The sequence below is a fragment of the Paramormyrops kingsleyae genome, chromosome 7 (genome assembly GCF_048594095.1).
Source record: "Paramormyrops kingsleyae isolate MSU_618 chromosome 7, PKINGS_0.4, whole genome shotgun sequence".
Classification (NCBI taxonomy): domain Eukaryota; kingdom Metazoa; phylum Chordata; class Actinopteri; order Osteoglossiformes; family Mormyridae; genus Paramormyrops; species Paramormyrops kingsleyae.
The window spans coordinates 25,224,902-25,244,970 of record NC_132803.1 but is presented as its reverse complement, the minus strand read 5'-3'; the positions used below and the strand labels follow the sequence as shown (position 1 = coordinate 25,244,970).

The 20,069-nt window shown below is 42.7% G+C and overlaps 2 protein-coding genes across 7 annotated transcripts in view; both read right to left on the bottom strand.

The window, feature by feature from the left end:
- The window catches only part of dym (dymeclin), a 90,113-nt gene extending 81,887 nt beyond the window's left edge, over positions 1-8,226 (bottom strand). For 4 of the 5 annotated variants that reach the window (XM_072714603.1, XM_072714606.1, XM_072714605.1 and 1 more), the window contains exons 1-2: positions 8,029-8,226; positions 161-354 (exon numbers count right to left, since the gene is read on the bottom strand). In XM_072714603.1, the coding sequence (XP_072570704.1) occupies positions 161-300 (140 nt within the window). In that variant the 5' untranslated portion in view covers positions 301-354; positions 8,029-8,226. The remainder of the gene's footprint in view (positions 1-160; positions 355-8,028) is intronic. The other variant, XM_072714604.1, reaches the window with a different exon arrangement.
- Positions 8,227-17,813: 9,587 nt separating this feature from the next.
- On the bottom strand, positions 17,814-19,778 carry LOC111834241 (UPF0729 protein C18orf32 homolog). Of its 2 annotated transcripts, none has more exons than XM_023793322.2 (3): positions 19,673-19,778; positions 18,459-18,670; positions 17,814-18,310 (listed from the first exon to the last, which is right to left on the bottom strand). In XM_023793322.2, the coding sequence occupies exons 2-3, from the start codon at positions 18,636-18,638 to the stop codon at positions 18,236-18,238; spliced, it is 255 nt and encodes an 84-aa protein (XP_023649090.1). In that variant the 5' UTR covers positions 18,639-18,670; positions 19,673-19,778; the 3' UTR covers positions 17,814-18,235. The 2 variants fall into 2 exon arrangements, with proteins under 2 accessions (XP_023649090.1, XP_023649091.1); XM_023793323.2 differs by having other exon boundaries at positions 19,603-19,701.
- Between the last annotated feature and the right edge of the window lie 291 nt (positions 19,779-20,069).

Sequence of the window (20,069 nt, the reverse complement as noted above, 5' to 3'; positions counted from 1 at the left end):
ATTCCTCAGTCCTAAGAAATGTTAAATCTCAATTTAAATTAGCTAATTTCTTAGTTAATTGTATTCCCATGAATTTCTTAGTTAATTGTATTCCCATCCATCATTTTTCAACCCACTTTTGGAGTCACCTTTTTTGTTTGCAAATCGATCAAGAACTCACCTGCTGGTAGGACTGGTGAAAGTGAAGGAAATCAGCTGATTCCAGAAGGGGTCATTTTCAGAAATGGCCTCTGTCCCAACCAAGGATCCGAGGCTTGGATTTTGCGACAGGTCATTGACCTGGCTTGTGTTAGCCCCCATATCCTAATATTGGACAAGGTCCTCTTAGAGCTTCATGACGAACAGAACTAGGCCCTGTAACGCAGAACATGTCACACGCATTGAGCAAACAAGAACAAATTGCATTTCATTTCCACTGTAGTCATCTGAAATTCTCATGACAACGAATAACATACTCAGTCTACTCCATTAATACATTGCAAATCCAAGACAAATGGTCTTCCACTAAAGTAATCAATCACAATGCACAATCACAATCCTGAAAAATAAGATATGTGGCAAGAGAATACAGTGTACTATAATAAGTTTCACCAAATGACTGCCGGTCAGGTTATTCTGCACTGGTGTTAGGCTGTGAATACTCATTTTGATACTTCTGAAATGTTAGGGATAAATTAAAAAAAAATATATTGGAAACTACAGCTATTTTAAAGCTCAGTGCTCGAACACTGACCTCATATAATTATTAACTGGAATAAAGAGGAACTGGTTAGCCAAAAAAATAAACAGACAAACTGTCTATCACCTAGTCTAACGTGCCAGTTTTTTTTTTTTAAGCCTAGCAGGTTTGCTTTTCAATAGACCCATTTTTTTCATTTTGTTTATTTAATGCCAAAAATCCAGCTCAACACAACCAGCCTGCTGCTCTTCTAAAGAGAGACTTAATTCAGCTCAAGAGAAACCTACCCAGACAGCTAAAGCGAAAACCTATCCATTAATCTGCCATGTCGTAATGGGTTAATTACCAGTGCCAAGCAAATTTACGGCACAAGGTGGACAGAAAGAAAGAAAGTAAAGCTAGCAAGAGTGGAGCAGAGAAGGAAAAGGAAAATGAAAAAGTAACAGCCAGTGAGGATATAAGTGACAGAGGTGTCCAAGTAAGGATGGGGACACATCTGCTGGAAGCTCTGACAAGCTCCGTGATTCTCATGGAGATGTCAGTTTGAGATTCGGAATACCACACATCCTATTACCTTTACAGAGTATTCACCAATTTGACTGGAGCAGAACAAGCTCAAAAATAGCCCTAATCTGCATAAGTCACAATCTGCAATTTATTACATAACCTGAGCCCTACTTCCAGGATAAAAACCCAGGTCCCCTCTTGCACATTTATTTCAGATTAATAAGTATGACTGCTATAAAAATAAATGAACACCCTGGTTGAAGATGATGTTTGTTTCAGGCAGTTTTCAAGTTTATTTTCAATACCTCATTCAGCCCACAGGTTTATCACAACATTCCATTTTTCGATCACCCAAAACAATGAATGAATTTAATCAAATTCTAATAAGCAGCAGGTTCTCCATTGATGTGGTAAACTCCATGTTCATCACTATGATCTGTGTTCATATTCTAAGTGTATGGTGAGGTGTTCAGCCTGAGAAAACTTCATTCAAGATTAAAGAGATGTTTGTCAATGTACGTATATAAATCCAGGATAAAATATTGTCTCCCTGAACCCAATGGCGCTATATTTAAACATTGGCTGCTTTCCCATCTGAGGAAAATTTTTTGAGGACCAGGAACTTCTGTTGCATTCCCACCACAGGAACTCTGCCTAAGTGTAGTTCCTCAGAGGTAGTTCCTAAACCTTTAAGTCCCTACTCCGGAATAGGCACTTTTCACTCACCCACATACTACTAGGTGGTGCTTATATTGATAAACTTGGCTCATTGGTTCACCACAAGCACCGGTGCTAACTTGGAAGTTATGAGAAAGTGTAGGGAAAAGAGAAGTAGTGGAGAAAAAACTGAGCAGAAATATTTTTGCATCTCAGTCACATCAAATACATTAATGAATACATTTTTCCCCCCATATCTGTATATTTCTGCATCGGAAAAATTTGAGTGATGATAGACATACTTCTGTTCAACTTGCCAGCACTTATTAGTGGAATAACATTCATTACACAGTTTTATATTCTGTGGAAAACGAAAGATCGATCTGGTGGTCAGATTTAATCATGGATTATAAGCCATACAAATAAAATGTGATGTGTCCCATATTTTTGGATGGCGATTGATCTCCCAAGTAACTAACAAAACGACAAACTAAACTGATTACTTACAAAGGAATTAACCTTAAGGGTGAATTTCAACTGTCTGAGATCAAAGACGAGAATTCAGCATAATTTTAACACAGCCTACGGACAGTGACCATAGAGAAAAGCAATGGGCTTTAATTACAATGAGTCAACTGTTACTGTGAGATGAGATTATGTCACGCACAGAGAGCAAGACGAATACAGATATGCATGAGCAGATACAGTATTTGTGAGCCAGAAGTGGAACAAGAGGAAGAGAATTACACGGCGTTCAAGAACAACCTGAAACAGCTGGAGATAATACAGGGAGTTCCGCCACGAGAGGCACACCCCCGAGGACATAGAGGGATCCAGTCCACCAAGACACAGGATCACGGACATACAAGTGAAAGTTGTGAAGACGATGATGTCACCAGTACGTTTACTGGCTCTTCTGAAAACAAAAAGAGTTATTTAAAGAAATGATCTAATGAAAAAGGAGCAGGCAGTTGTGGATATGCAGATGTGTGCCTCAGGAACCAGGCAGCCCATAGAAGATAGATGGGGGGTTTAAAGATTTGCCAAACGCAAAGAGAAGCATGAAAGCTTGTGAAGAGCTGGAATATCTGAGGAATATTCAGCAGATGCTTGAACTGAGGGCAGCACTGGAGCATACAATGGTATATTCACAGAGTTTACACAGAGTATAGCAGATACCAGGGAGGCTGTCTGGCAGTAGCTGCAACAACACTACTGCAATGACTGTTTAAATGCGACTGCATGTCTTCAAAGGCGACAAAGAATCAGCAATTCATAGCTTTCCCAGAGTGATTGACATCAGTTGTGAAAATGTGGTAATCAGCATCTACAACCCACTTGAACCAGCCTGAAACCTGAGCTGTTCAAGGGTTTTAAGATCACGTGACCTGAAATGGCCTAAGGGGTGCGGCCTATAGCCAGGTGGTGGATGGCACAAAGAATCCAGATAGCATTGCTCTTGCAGGATGCCTAACAGTAGTTGGAAAACGCCCACATCAAAGCTCAGCGTCTGAGAAAACGAAGGACACTATGGCCATGGTGTGACACACCAAGGCTAAGAGTAATTAAGTGCTTGTAATGGCACTCATCAATGCTTCTGAATTATTCAAGCAGCTTTCACTTAACAGGGGCAACTCCCAGAGATGCATGTCAAAAAACATGCACAAGCACAAAGCAAGACACCAATATATTGTACAACTTCTAAAGTTTAGGGTTTGACAGACATTGTAAAATTAATTTTGCTATGTACAGAATCATCGTGTAAAAGAGAGTCAGCGCCTAATGGACTGGTGTAGAATAACGTGTATAGTGCATGTTCAGATTTAATGACCTAGTATGTACAACAAATAACACACCTACAAAATCACATTGTGGGTTGAACACAAGGGTTGCTACGAATAGACATTTCAATTTAATTGGACTACAAAACGACTACAAAAAGAACATCTAGTTGATCATCCAACATAGTGAAGGACAAGAATAACTGTGGCTTGACCGCTGTGCAATAGACTCCATCATCTTCATCTTCACCTAGCACAGGGAAATAACCCATTAACAAAACTTCTGTAGAACGCATTCTCCCTGTAAAAGCATAAATGGAAGGATGAGGCGTCACTATGAAGAGACTATGAGAGCCCAGTATGGCCGGTATGCAAGGCTAATGAGACTTGATGGCTCATTAATCAAAGAAGTACAGGAGCATAAACCAACATACCGACAAGCTCACCCCTCTCATAGCAGATCCAGCCACCATTTTCAATGCATTTAAACTAGAGATGGGCGATCCACATTTTTTCAGTTCTAATCCGATTCCGATACACAACTGCCGATACCGATTCCGATACAAGGGGTCTTTTTACTTTGTTATACTTTATATATTAATTTTTTTAAGCTAGTAAATACAGATGGAAAAAATGTATGAAACATACCTAACGTACTGTTCTACCTCATTTGTTTTAAGCGTTTTTGAGGCATTTGCAGTTCAATATGAATATCTTCAAAGCAAGTATACACAAGTGGCTTAAAATTTTAACACAGTTTTTCTCCCATTGGCGTCAGCACAGTTACACTTTGTCGCGATGGCAGCCCCTCTTGGATCACAAGCTGCAGCGAGTTCTCAAAACAGTCAGCGACTCCCAAATCATCCATTGCTTTGTTTTGTCTCGTAGTTTCGTGCGCTTTGTTAAATGGGATTGTCCATTAAACGCTATTCCCACCTCAAAACTTTATTTTACATAGACTGCAAATCGCTGTGCTACTGGTTTCTGTTAAAAGCGTATAATACTCCCAGATCATCACGTCTTATCTTACGCTCCTCGTACTGCGAAGGGTATGCGCATGATGTCACAGCAGGCGGAAGTCACTGTACTCACACCCACTGAGTAGCCAAAAAAGACTGAGGGGCAGCGATAGCATTCGATTTGAATGCCACAAAAAAACACATGTAAAATGGGAAAGAGCTGTTGTGCGATTGATTGCCAAAAACTAAATAAGTAAGTATAGGACGTGGATCGGTCACACATGGCCGATACCCGATCCATCAAATAGGTCTGGATCAGCGCTGATACTGATCCCAATATCGGTATTGGTGCATCTCTAATTTAAACCCAATCAAATGGTCCACTACTGAGGATACTGTCGATGATTACAGAAGTGCACCAGATGGCACTGTGAAAACATCTGAGACACATGCCCTACAAGAGTCAATAATCATCCAATGTGTAGATGGCATGCTGGTGGCTTCTAAAAGTAAACAGTAACAAACTATAGGAGCAGTTATATCAGAAAGGCCGCACACCAGCACCAACAAAGCCCCAAAGCAACCAGCGCAAAACATCTGTGTAAAACAATACATTTCTCAGACAGACTCAAACTAAAAAACAGCTAAAATTCTAACCACAGTCCAGGATCTTAGGTTGTTCTTTAGCCTAATTTCAACAGACTAGGTTGATCATTACACCAAACGAGTCTGAGCTCTGATGAAGCTGAAAGGAATCACAAGAAATGTATTGTCCTAACAATGGACACTGAACATTTTATAACCTTAACAGCATCATTTGTGCATTGATAAAGCTTAGAATTCTGAACAATGAATAACCCATTCACCTTTACTTCTGCATGAACAAGGAGTGTTCATGACTGGTGTATTTGCTCAAGAACATAGTGAGGAACTTTGACTCGGTTACTATTCTGAATGCCTGGGTTGGGGAGTAAGCCACCTGTTTGGCGGCTGCTGGAGTCTTCAGCTTTGTGTTGGACTACTTCACAGTTGACGGCCATCATGCAGTGCAGACTCCTACCATGAATCAAGTCTCACAGGAGACCTCAGCCAGATAGGCGGGGTGGACTACAATTCTAGAAACCCTGAATATCATCATGAAACTGGCTGGTCCAGTCAATCCTGCAAAACTCATTTGCATCAGTGAAGAGCTGGAGGAAAGACAGGACCCGTCTGGGCAGTGGGAATGTTGACTTGCAGAAGTCAGTTAAGCTAGAAATGCATCCCTGGATAACTGATGAGTCCTGTACATGGATGAATCATCAAAGGTAACAGATGGAATTCTGAAAATCAGGTGATCTGTCACCACTGAGCACCAAATACTGAACTGAGGAGTGCCGGTGAATGCATTTCCCCAACACGCTAAATTAAAAACATGGGCTAAGGACCCAGCCGTGTGTATAAAGGGTCTGCGCAGTTGAACTTCAGGATAATTTTCTAAATACAAAAACCCTAGTGCATGGCTCCTTAACCTTGCGTTGGGTTCAGATAAGGAATGAAAGACGGTGCCTAATCTGAGGTCTGTGAACCTCTGGGCGCCATAGCGGTTTGTACCAGTTAACAAGGACACTTGCCTCTTGAAACATCCATCTCATGTGTGTAATGGATCCCTGGTGACCATACAGTTTCTCTCTATTCTCAGTGGTTACAGTAGCATAAGCGTTAAAGTAATTGTTTGGAAGTATCGTACTATGCAATGGACATGACAAATCAAGAGCATATATAGGTGACTCTTAGTGGTTCACTTTGATATTTAGTCTTTTGATCTCTAAGAACCCACTTAGAATAGACTGTGAGAGTAAATTCTTACATAATACATATATTTGATACAAAACAACTTTTGAAACAAACTGCACACAGGATATTTTAAATAAAATTTGTTGTTCATACTAGGTCATTAAATCTGAACATGCACTATACACGTTATTCTACAACAATCCATAAGGCGATGACTCTCTTTTACACGATGATTCTGTACATAAAATTCATTTTACAATGTCTGTCAAACCCTAAACTTCAGAAGTTGTACAATATACCGGCGTTTGCATTTTCCGCAGAAGAAAAGGCATATGGGGTAATCAAAAACTGGTAAGTCATCTTAAAGGCCCTCATTTCTGTCACCGGGGAAGATAAATATCTGTCTACAGCAGTGTCTCCCAACCCGGTCCGCGGGGACCCACAGAAGATCTCATTTTTGCTCCCTCTCAGCTCCCTGCCCCACAGTCCACATTTTTGATCGTGAGATGTCTATAGGTCCCTGAGGACCGGATTGGGAAACACCGGTGTATTTGTACGGATCATCACAATAATTATACCTTCTCATATTATATGCTTCTTTTTGAAAGAACACTATTCTTCCTGTTTCATCTAATATAACAAGGTTTTTATAATATATCTTTGCAAAATGCAAGTCAAACCCTGTATGAAGTCGGCAACACAATAGTCTTTACAACAGATTCATCTATTATTTAAGATGACAGTAAACGAATATGTTAAAGGCATACAAGTTATAAAATGATTCTCACAAAATAAAGTATAACCCACAGGTATAAAAACGAAAAACCTCAGATACCTGGGAAAACAAGCAGACTGCTCTGGGCAGGATTTATGACGTCAACATTCAGTGCATTATTTATCCCGCTATTTTTATGTGGCAATTAAAAACGCCTTAAAATGAAACTTGCTTAATTAAATAGAAACTTGTTCAAGAAAATAATACACAAAAAAACCCAAAACAATCTTGTGATACCAGAACACATTACATTCAGAATAAAAAAAGCTGATGAGGTATATGTTTAGAAAAATAGTCCTTGATTATGAAAAGCATGTGATATAATGCATAAAAATAAAATACGTAATGCAATGCATATTAGGGAAACTCTAATTTCTTGACACAAAAAACAACTTAAAATATTATTCTTCAAGTAAGAACTAGGAAACGACCTTAATTATTTTTGGAAAATTTATTTGTTTGAATCAATTTTGGTATCTTTAACCGACCTTTTAATTAGGAAAAAAAGAATACAGCATAAATAACATAATCTAACTACATGAATGCCAGAGCCTAAACATGTCATATTATGAATGATTATTATTTGAATAGTACAAAAACAACGCGCCTGAAAATACCAAAGATAATTTTGTTGTTCTGTCTCAACAGCATGCTTAAATTGTGAGACATCCGTGTACACAGCCGGTTAATCCTACTCATCCAGCCAGGCAAGCGGCTAACCGGCTAGCTAAAGCACGGTCTTATTAACTAATCAGTTTTAGTTAACATGCTTCAGCTGTCTTAGAACCTGGCTGCATTTACTCCGAATATAAAGCGCAAAACCATATTGGCGACTGCCTGATATTTTTTAAATCACCAATGACACAGAGCAAACACTAAAAGCTGCTTCGGTACCTGCCGAGTACCTGACGCGCGTCGGTATGACACCTCTGCCGGGAGCGCCGATCTTCCCAGTGTTACGCTGCTCTTATTTCCCTCTTCTTCTGTTTATTATTAACTACGGTTCAATATTGCCGATATTTCCCAGCTACTTTCCTAATTTACTCCACCATGTTTCCACGTCACCACAGTAACTTGCGTTATTGCAAAAGGTAAGAGGTTAAGTGACAGGATGTGCAGGGTGGGGGCGGAACCTTGTTACACATCCTTCTGGGATATGTAGTTTCCAGAGTTTAATTTATTTTACCATACTTTTAAGGTTTTTTTATTTTCTGTTTTGAGCAGTTGAAGCGTAAATATACTGCACGAACTGATTGTTTATTATTATTCAAGCAATTTAATTCGCTTATTTAGTACAGGGTCCCGGATAGCTATAGGTGTAGTGCAAGGCGTCACTGTGAACAAACATGACCAAGTGCACAATACTGGCACCAATTCACCTGACAGCCTGTTTTTGGACTGTTATATGGCTAGGGAAGATACCGGCATAAAGAAGTAACCATTAGTAAGTTCAAAGAAAGACTTCAGTTTATATGCTTCAAGAGACTTTCAAAGCCAAGACTGTGGCTGCATCCCGTGAATGTGTACAGAAAACAGGCATTGAATGACATTATTGTTTAAGAAGTACCTGTAATATAAACAAAGGTAATCTAAATTAGCTGCCTTAGCAAACATATCATATTTCATAGAATCTTCCTGTTTATATATAAACCACTTCCTACTGGGCACTTGATGTTTTCTGTCAATAAAGCTAACTGTTTTTAAAAATTAGCAATTTGAATGAATTGAGCTGGTGTTGTAGGGAGCATTTAGGACAGTTTTATGTTTTAGCACTTTTACTGGTTGTAAGGCATTTACAGGTTTTGTGTCACAACATAGTTTTGCCGTGGCATTTTGGGAGAAATGTAGGGCTGGTCGTTTCTGAATGTCGTCTTAGTAGTAGTATAAATGAATGGCCTTAAGGAATATAAATGCAAGTTTGTAAATGGTGACATAATTATCAAGACAATACATACTGCATTTTTGATGTGTATGGAAAAATGTAATATGAATGCTCAATAAATGCATGGTTTATGCATAAATCCATGCATGAAGACTAGTCCGTGTGCATGTGGGTGTCATGATGGGGTGCAGGGAAGGAGTGACGATGCAAGAGCAGCTTTTAGAAACTGAAGGGAACTTTATTTCAACCTAAACTCACAGTACTTCGGAAACAAAAGGACTGCAGAGGGTCAAAACAAGAGGCAGGGAGGATACTGGGAAATGCTGGGGGAAATGATGACTGAGAATAGCAAGTGGGGCTATAACATGGATAAAACTAGCAAGGCACGGGCAGGAACACACAGCACTGGCAACGACGGATGGATAAATGGGGCAAAGGTCGGTACATTTCTACAGTGATACAGAACACCAGATGAGAGACAGATGTGAACAATTCACTAATTACACAGGTCTACAAAAAAAAATTTTTTTTCAGGCGCCAAGGTTTTTTGAATGGATTTAGGTTATTTTGAGGGTGCTGAATTAAAAAAATCCCATTACTTTTGCTGAATTGGCTCTAGTTTTTGAGATAATGGACATCCATGAAAATAATGCATTCCCCCAATGCGACTTGTGTGTGATAACAAATGCAATAGCTTTTAGTTTGTCTTTTGACTCTACAGTGTCTTAGGTAATGAAATATCAACAAGCCACTGGTGGACAAGAACAAAATCATTCTCCCATCGCTTCATATTAAGCTGGGATTGATGAAGTAATTTGTTAGGGCTTTGGACAAAACGGGTAATTGCTTCAAGTACATTTGTAGATCATTCCCTGGACTGAGCATGGAAAAACTAAAAGCTGGAATCTTTGATGGTCCTCAGATTCGTACACTCATGAACGATTCCAATTTTACCAAATGCATGAATGACACTGAGGCTTCGGCCTGGAAGAGTTTTGTTTCTGTTGTGAAGAATTACTTGGGTAATCACAGAGCAGACAATTATGAAGAATTGGTGCAAGATACAGTATGCTTGCTAACTTCAGAAATTTGGGAGCATAAAGATGCACCATCTCCATAGCCATTTAAACAGATCTCCAGATAACCTTGGAGACTTCAGCGAGGAACAAGGCGAGAGGTTCCACCAGGATATGAAGGTGATGGAGGAGAGATATCAAGGCAGATGGGACATACACATGATGGCAGACTACTGTTGGAGTCTCCAACGTGATTGTCCTGATGACACACATAAAAGAAAATTGCATAAACAGCGTTTTTTAAGCATTGACATTAATAATAATAATAATAATAATAATACATTTTATTTAAAAGCGCCTTTCAAGACACTCAAGGACACTGTACACAACAAATGATAAAAAAAAAACAAACATAAGAGCAAACAATTTACAAAATCTATATAAAACAATCCAAATTAAAAAGATAGAATAAAAGAAAGGTTATGTTGGAAAAGCAAATTTAAACAAGTGAGTTTTGAGCCTAGATTTAAAAAGAGAAAGAGAAGTAATGTTTCTAATGTCTGGAGGAAGCGAATTCCAGAGGCGGGGAGCAGAGCAGCAGAAAGCTCTGCTCCCCATGGTGGCAAGACGGTGAGAAGGGACAGAGAGAAGAAGAGAGGAAGAGGATCTGAGGCAGCGTGATGGAGTGGAGACCTGAACCAAATCAGACAAATATGGAGGGGAGAGGCGGTGGATGGCCTTAAATGTATACAGAAGGATTTTGAAGTTGATGCGATCTTTAACCGGGAGCCAGTGAAGCTGCTGCAAAACAGGGGTGATGTGGTGGATAGAAGGGGTCTTGGTGATAATACGAGCAGCAGAGTTCTGGACAAGTTGTAGCTTATGGATGGATTTCTTAGGGAGACCAAATAAAAGTGAATTACAGTAATCGATCCGGGAAGTGACAAGGCTATGGACAAGAATGGCGGTGGCTTGTGGGGTGAGTGATGGACGGAGACGATTAATGTTGCGCAGATGAAAATATGCGGACCGAGTGATATTATTGAGATGTGAATTAAAAGATAAAGTGCTGTCAAGGATGACACCAAGACTTTTCACATTTGGGGACGCGGAAACTAAAGAGTTATCTATAGTAATAGGAAAATAATCAATTTTGGATAGTGTTGATTTAGAGCCAACTAGAAGAAACTCTGTTTTATTACTATTAAGTTTGAGAAAGTTTGAAGAGAACCAAGATTTAAGTTCAGCTAAACAGAGGCTAAGGGAAGGTGGAGGAAGAGTGAAGTTTGGTTTAGTGGACAAATAAAGCTGGGTGTCATCGGCATAACAGTGAAAATGAATATTATATTTACGGAAAATATGACCAAGAGGAAGAAGGTAGATAATGAAGAGAAGGGGCCCCAGGACAGATCCCTGGGGCACACCAGTAACAACAGGAGAAGGCTGTGAAGTGAATGATTTAAGCTGGATAAACTGAGTGCGGTCAGACAAATATGATTTAAACCAGTGTAATGGTGTACCAGAGAGACCAATGGAGGTTAACCTACTAAGAAGAACAGAGTGAGAGATAGTATCAAAGGCTGCACTCAGATCCAGAAGAATAAGAATGGTAAGAAAACCAGAGTCAGCTGCCATAAGAAGGTCATTGGTTATTTTTATGAGGGCTGTTTCAGTGCTATGGAGGGGTCGAAAACCAGACTGAAACTGTTCATACAAATTATTATTAGTTAAGTGAGAATGGATCTGTGTTGCAACTATTTTTTCAAGAATTTTTGAAAGGAATGGTAAATTTGAAATAGGGCGGAAATTATCATAATTATTATGATCAAGACCAGTTTTTTTCAATATTGGGGTGATAGCAGCAGTTTTGAAAGAGACAGTAGTATTAATAATTTATAACTAATTAATATTGTATTAATTTATCAAATCATACATAACTTCCCCTCCTGGAGCCGACACCTTATCGTGGTGGAGGGGTTTGCGTGTTCCAGTGATCCCAGGAGCTAAGTTGCCCGGGGCTGTATGCCCCTGGTAGGGTCACCCAAGGCAAACAGGTCCGGGGTGAGGAACCAGACAAAGTTCGGCTCAAAAGACCCCATATGATGAAAAAGATTTTGGAAACACGTTTTCCCTTGCCCGGACGCGGGTCACCGGGGCCCCCCCCTGGAGCCAGGCCTGGGGTTGGGGCTCGATGGCGAGCGCCTGGTGGCCAGGCCTATACCCATGGGGCCTGGTCGGGCACAGCCCGAACAAGGCACGTGGGTCCCCCTTCCAATGGGCTCACTACCCGTAGGAGGGGCCATAGGGGTCGGGTGCATTGTGAGCTGGGCAGTGGCCAAAGGCGGGGACCTTGGCGGTCCGATCCTCGGCTGCAGAAGCTAGCTCTTGGGACATGGAATGTCACCTCTCTGATGGGGAAGGAGCCTGAGCTGGTGCGCGAGGTTGTGAAATTCCGGCTAGATATAGTCGGGCTCACCTCGACGCACGGCTTGGGCTCTGGAACCAGTCTCCTTGAAGGGGGTTGGACCCTTTTCCACTCTGGAGTTGCCTGCGGGGAGAGGCGCCGAGCGGGGGTGGGCATACTTATTGCCCCCTGGCTGGGCGCCTGTACATTGGGGTTTACCGCGGTGGACAAGAGGGTAGCCTCCCTTCGCCTTCGGGTGGGGGGACGGGTTCTGACTGTTGTTTGTGCTTATGCGCCGAGCGGCAGTTCAGAGTACCCACCCTTTTTAGAGTCTCTGGAAGGGGTGTTGGAGAGCATTCCTTCTGGGGACTCTCTTGTTCTGCTAGGGGACTTCAATGCTCACGTGGGCAATGACAGTGAGACCTGGAGTGGCGTGATTGGGAGGAACGGCCCCCCCGATCTGAACCCGAGTGGTGTTCTGTTGTTGGACTTCTGCGCTCGCCACGGATTGTCCATAATGAACACCATGTTCAGGCATAAGGGTGTTCATATGTGCACTTGGCACCAGGACACCCTAGGCCGCAGTTCGATGATCGACTTTGTAGTCGTGTCGTCGGACTTGCGGCCGCATGTCTTGGACACTCGGGTGAAGAGAGGGGCGGAGCTGTCAACTGATCACTACCTGGTGGTGGGTTGGCTCCGCTGGTGGGGGAGGAAGCCGGCCAGGCCTGGCAGGCCCAAGCGTATAGTGAGGGTCTGCTGGGAACGTCTGGCTGAATCCCCTGTCAGGAGGAGTTTCAACTCCTACCTCCGGCAGAACTTTTCCCATGTCCCGGGGGAGGCGGGGGACATTGAGTCCGAATGGGCCATGTTCCGTGCCTCCATTGTGGAGGCGGCTGACCGGAGCTGTGGCCGTAAGGTAGTCGGTGCCTGTCGCGGCGGCAATCCGCGAACCCGCTGGTGGACACCAGTGGTGAGGGATGCCGTCAAGCTGAAGAAGGAGTCCTATCGGGCCTATTTAGCCTGTGGGACTCCAGAGGCAGCTGACGGGTACCGGCAGGCCAAGCGGGATGCGGCTTCGGCGGTCGCTGAGGCAAAAACTCGGGTTTGGGAGGAGTTTGGTGAGGCCATGGAAAACGACTTCCGGATGGCTTCGAGGCGATTCTGGTCCACCATCCGGCGGCTCCGGGTGGGAAAGCGGTGCAACATCAACACTGTTTATGGTGGGGATGGGGTGCTGCTGACCTCAACCCGGGACGTTTTGGGTCGGTGGAAGGAATACTTCGAAGACCTCCTCAATCCCACCGACACGCCTTCCGATGTGGAAGCAGAGTATGGGGACTTGGGTGTGGACTCCCCTATCTCGGGGGCGGAGGTCGCTGAGGTGGTTAAAAAGCTCCTCGGTGGCCGAGCCCCGGGGGTGGATGAGATCCGCCCAGAGTTCCTGAAGGCTCTGGATGCTGTAGGGCAGTCTTGGTTGACACGCATCTGCAGCATCGCGTGGACATCGGGGGCAGTGCCTCTGGACTGGCAGACCGGGGTGGTGGTCCCCCTCTTCAAGAAAGGGGACCAGAGGGTGTGCTCCAACTATAGGGGGATCACACTCCTCAGCCTCCCTGGTAAGGTCTATTCGGGGGTTCTGGAGAGGAGGGTCCGCCGGATTGTCGAACCTCGGATTCAGGAGGAGCAGTGTGGTTTTCGCCCCGGCCGTGGAACAGTGGACCAGCTCTATACTCTCCGCAGGGTTCTGGAGGGTTCATGGGAGTTTGCCCAACCAGTCTACATGTGTTTTGTGGACTTGGAGAAGGCATTCGACCGTGTCCCTCGGGCAGTCCTGTGGGGGGTGCTCCGGGAGTATGGGGTGCCGGGCTTCCTTTTAAGGGCTGTTCGGTCCCTGTATGACCGGTGCCAGAGTCTGGTCCGCATGAGCGGCAATAAGTCGGACTTGTTTCCGGTGAGGGTTGGACTCCGTCAGGGCTGTCCTTTGTCACCGATTCTGTTCATAACTTTTATGGACAGAATTTCTAGGCGCAGCCAGGGCGTTGAGGGTGTCCGGTTTGGTGACCTCAGGATTAGGTCTCTGCTTTTTGCAGATGATGTGGTCCTGTTGGCCTCATCAGACCGTGACCTTCGGCTCTCGCTGGGACAGTTCGCAGCCGAGTGTGAAGCGGCTGGGATGAGAATCAGCACCTCCAAATCCGAGACCATGGTCCTCAGCCGGAAAAGGGTAGAATGCTCTCTCCGGGTCGGGGATGGGATCCTTCCCCAAGTGGAGGAGTTTAAGTACCTCGGGGTCTTGTTCACGAGTGGGGGGACGATGGAGCGGGAGGTCGACAGGCGGATCGGTGCGGCGTCCGCAGTGATGCGGGCGCTGCATCGGTCTGTCATGGTGAAGAAGGAGCTGAGCCAAAAGGCGAAGCTCTCGATTTACCAGTCGATCTACGTTCCTACCCTCACCTATGGTCACGAGCTGTGGGTAGTGACCGAAAGAACGAGATCGCGAGTGCAAGCGGCCGAAATGAGTTTCCTCCGCAGGGTGGCTGGGCTCTCCCTTAGAGATAGGGTGAGGAGCTCGGTCATTCGGGAGGAACTCAGAGTAGAGCCGCTGCTCCTCCGCATTGAGAGGAGTCAGATGAGGTGGCTCGGGCATCTGATTAGGATGCCTCCTGGGCGCCTCCCTGGTGAGGTGTTCCGGGCATGTCCCACTGGGAGGAGGCCCCGGGGAAGACCCAGGACACGCTGGAGGGACTATGTCTCTCGGCTGGCCTGGGAACGCCTCGGGATTCCCCCAGAGGAGCTGGAGGAAGTGGCCGGGGAGAGGGAAGTCTGGGTTTCCCTGCTGAGACTGCTGCCCCCGCGACCCGACCTCGGATAAGCGGGAGAAAATGGATGGATGGATGGATACATAACTTTTTCCTGTCACTTAGATATTTTTAATTTCTTTTTTGGTTGATGTTAGACTGTTTACTTACTAGTTGTAACTAAAATAAAAAATATTCTTGCAATTCTGAATGCTTTTCAAATGTGTTGCTTTAATTAACTATGAAATGTCTCAGAAACTAGAGCCAATCTGACAAAACCGAAGTCATATTCTTAATCAGCACCATAAACTTAATATAAAACTGTTCAGACATCGTCGGCACAAAAATCACCATATACCAGTGCTATATAAATTTTCAGGAACAAAGGGAAAAAGACATGATGGCCAGCGGCATCTGCTGGCCAAATGGGGCATGACAGACATGACAGGGACAGGACAATGGACTTCACCAGAAGGAAAGATGTAAAGCACACTGTCTTGATATTGAAGGGCATGCAGATTCTCCTGCATTAACCATGCTAGTGGAGTCTGTCTAGGGACTGGTGTTTCAGTAGCTTGCTGCATACAATTGCTGTGCATATTGGCAGGAAGGGAGACCAGTTTGAGGATGGCTATTAGCTGGACTTGCAGTAGACAGAACACTGCAGGAATCTGTTCCTTAATTACAGTTCTATTTTTTTTCTTAGCAGACACTTTTGTCCAAAGCAATTTACAATTGAAAGCAGGGTCAGACAGTTCCTTGAGAAATTGAGGGTTAAGAGACTTTTGTTAATTAAAATGCCACCATCCACTTGCCATGCTAGAGTGGATCCCATACAAAGACCTAGTTTAGACTTCACTGGAATCCTCAGAGATGAAGCCAGATGCCGCATCAATATGCACTGCCAGTTCATAAGCAGTGTGGGCTGCCTGGTAGGCCCTCCAACCTCTCACAGGCCAGCTTTCTGTTGTGAATGGGTGAGATACTCACTCAACATTTCAGAAAAGCTTTGTAATTCATTCTGATGCTTTGTCTCAGCAAGAATCCCCACTGCTTTTAAAGGAAACAACTGTCAGTGTCATCTGAAATGTCCAAAAATATTTACCCATAGCAGCTTCTAAAATTTGGCAAAGTATTAACTCTTGGCTAAATATGCAAATACTGTAATAACCATGATGGAACTAATCACATGCACTGTACACAATGTATATATAAATTTGTGCCAATGAATGCAATGTAAAAATATTATAAGTAATCTAAGACAAAAGACCCATACTGACTGTGACATATTTACATCGATACAAGAAATTTCTTCACAATATTCACAAGCAGAGGAAAATAGATGACATGGAAAAAAATTGCATGAAGATCAAATATTTTATTACCTCTAACCTCTAACCCTAACCCCATTTTCCAAATCTTTTTTAAATCAGGAACGGCCAGTTTGTCAGAGGTGCTCTGTATCAGTATTTGTGGCATTACAGACTTAACAAGACACTTGTGAAGTATTAATCATGACATTTCACAATTAGCATAAACATTATTATGTGATCTTTAAGTTAAATTACTAATAGAATGAATTGGAATGGAATCAATCAATCAGACTTTATTTATATGGAGGGTCTGCTCATACCCCTCTATCCTGGATCCACAAACCATATTATTATCACTCTCCCCATCTGTCCAACCCCCTCCCACCATCACCCCTCAACATTTGCAAAATCAGTACCAAGGTGGGTGCTACGTTGGCACCCCCTGTCCCAGTGCCCCCGGGCAGTGGCTAAGCAAACACCCCCCCCCCCCAAAGCCCCCTGGCAGTAGCTAAGTTGGCATCCCCCCCCCAAAGCCCCCTGGCAGTGGCTAAGTTGGCACCCCCCCTCCCTGTGCCCCTTGAGAGTGGCTAAGTCAACACCATCCCTCCCCCAATGCCGCCTTGGAGTGGCTAAGTCAGCACCCCTCCTCCCAGTGCGCCCTGATTGTGGCTAATTTAGAGCCCCCAACCCAGGTGCCCCAGGCAGTGTCTAAGCAAACACCGCCCCCCAATGCTGCCTGGCAGTGGCTAAGTTGGCACCCCTCCTCCCAGTGTGCCTCCCAGTGTGCCCTGACAGTGGACTAAGTCTGCACCACCTTACCCAGGTGTTTGCCGAGTCGGCACGTCAAGGTGAAAGTGCTAACCTGTCAGAGCATAAAATAGTAAGACAGCCAGGGGCATGGAACTGGGGGGGGGTGCCCTCTCAACATTTAATTTGGATTCATTCATTCATTTCCCTCCAATAAATAGGCTTTTGTATTTAAATTATTAAGTTCTATCCTCACCAATACAGTAGCCTGCAGGGAGCCAATGAATAACCTGGAAAACACTAACTAGACTATTACACAAATGTATCTAACAATAAGCGCCACTCCGTCATGTCGCACAGCAGAGTGGAGGCAAAAGGACAGCCACACTCCCGATAACTAGTCACCAACCCCTGATTAAAACATACTCTAACTATGGGATGACATGGATAACATGTGTGACTGACAGCTTTGGCACATGTCAAAGGAGAAAAAAAATTCTGAAAATCACCACCACATATTTATTGCTTTTTTCTTTATTGTGAACCTATATTTAAAATATAAGCAACGTGTCTCCCCCTCCTTCTATTAAGCTCGTTAATAAATTAATGTTTTGTAGTAACCTTAAAGTAAACATTTTAAAATAGACAAGTGACATAAGACAGAAGGAAACTAATGTACACTACACTTAAGAGATAAGCATCAAAGTTGACTTTATATACATTTCTCAAGCTTAATAATTAATTAAAATTACATTTTTAGTTATATAATTTCCATATAAAGTACACATATTCAAAATGTAAGGCTTAAACACCCAGTGTTCAGTCTTACGAGTGGAACAGCAAATGTGCTATATTTATGCACAATTTCAAAATAATTTCTAAATTACAATTCATATCATTACAACGTGACTAAAGTCTTCATTCTTTTATTAGCAGCATCAATCCATCTTCTTATCTGGGGCTGTCACTTGTCCATTCACAGTAGCACTTTTAGCATCACTGCTGCAATCATTCTGGAAAAGAAAATTGTTCTTGTGAATGAAAGAGAGAATGAAAAGTGACAGTTCATAATATTTTTTAACTATTAAACTTTCAAAATTCTGGTACTGTAGTTGAAGAAGATCTTCATTAGAAGTGAATGTGTCACAGAAACGTTATTACCTTGCATGTCCCATTACAGTTTTCTTCAGTTTTCATTTCGCCATTGCCTTTACCATCAACTGCCTTTTTAGGCCAAAACCGGCTCAAAAGTGGAGAGATGAAAGGGTAAATAATGGGCTCAAGGAATCTCTTATAAACCCATAGAAGGACAGGTATGACGATGCAGGGAATGCACACCATTTCTGCTCTTCAGCTGAATGCAGACAGGAAACCTGAAACGTTAATAAAAGTTTATCACTATACATTCCTAAATTAAACTAAAAGAATGTTTCATGTACTATTTCATTAAAGCACATTTTAAAAGAAAACGTCTTTTTCAAAGTACTCTAGAATTCACTGGCAACCACTGTTGTGCCTAGGAAACTTATACAAGTATAGGAAGTTATACAAAGTCAAATATAGGCACATTTCTTGGGTTCTATTTCTGCTGTATGCATCACTGGATTACTGATATATGCACAGAAACAAAAAGCTATAAAGAAAATAACGAATTTGTTAAAGACGCATGGTACTAAAATACCGTATGTTATTCAACATACATGAACATCTCAATAGCCATCCTATATTAAAACCGGTTTCGAGTTTTTTTTTAAGTTAATGCCGAAGACAAGAAACATGGTTTTCCTTCATCGGTAACTGGAACAAAATTCTTAAGTGAATAAACGTATAAAGGATATTTAAAATGTCTGAAATGTCTTAGGCCTTAAGTACACTACACAGAAACGACATTTACTTAGAACAGCGATTTAGCTAGGGTGACCAGACAATCCATGTCAGGGAGGACACTTTGAGCTACTTCGTATTTTACAAACTACTTTCTAATTGAAAGGCTCCTGTGCTCGGTTAAATAGTTTAGCTCTTCTTGTGCTTTGACTGGTTTGTTTCCTTGACTGAAAGACTCATCCAGCTGTTTCACATTAGCATTAGTGACACATGCATGATCATAGGAGACTGACTAATCAGCACACAGCAAGAACTCAGTGATCAAGTGAAATCCAGGTCCGTTTAATTGAAATGGTAATTTACAATTCCTGTCCTAGCTCAGAGTGTCCTCCCTGACATGGATTATCTGGTCACCCTAGATTTAGCCATTCAATTTTCAGTACAATTGCACATCTTCACCATTCAGACCAGCACTACTTACATTCTAACAAACGATACGTTTAAAATAAAATAAATATAATAGCAATAACACACGTAAATAAAACACTAACCGACAAATTGAGTGTGTACTGCCTTCCCCGGATCGCCGAACAACGGATTATTCTGGAATTCGCGTCTTCCGGGTTCATGGGTCACGTGATCAACGACAAGCTACCTGGGAGAGAAGCTCGTTTTTTTAGGGGTACGCGCACCCAGGGGTGGGAGACTATTGTATTTTTTTTTTTTTTTTTACTCATGATTTTAATATTACTTATGAAAAAAATGTAAAATTTGAGACAGTTCGTGGCCCCTTGCTGTTTTGATCTGTTTCCGAACCATAATGCGTTGTCGCCATCTACTGCACTGGAGGATACTGGAGGACCTGAATAAGCGTCAGTATAGCATAAGCACAATAATTAATCAATATGAAAGAAATAAATTGCAGAAAATTAATTTAGAAAGGTATAT

Coding starts and splice junctions, on each gene's coding strand:
- LOC111834241 (XM_023793322.2), bottom strand. CDS start 18,638: ATGGTGTGCATTCCCTGCATCGTCATACCTGTCCTTCTATGGGTTTAT. Junction 18,311..18,458: donor ACTGTAATGGGACATGCAAG/GTAATAACGTTT, acceptor TTTCTTTTCCAG/AATGATTGCAGCAGTGATGC.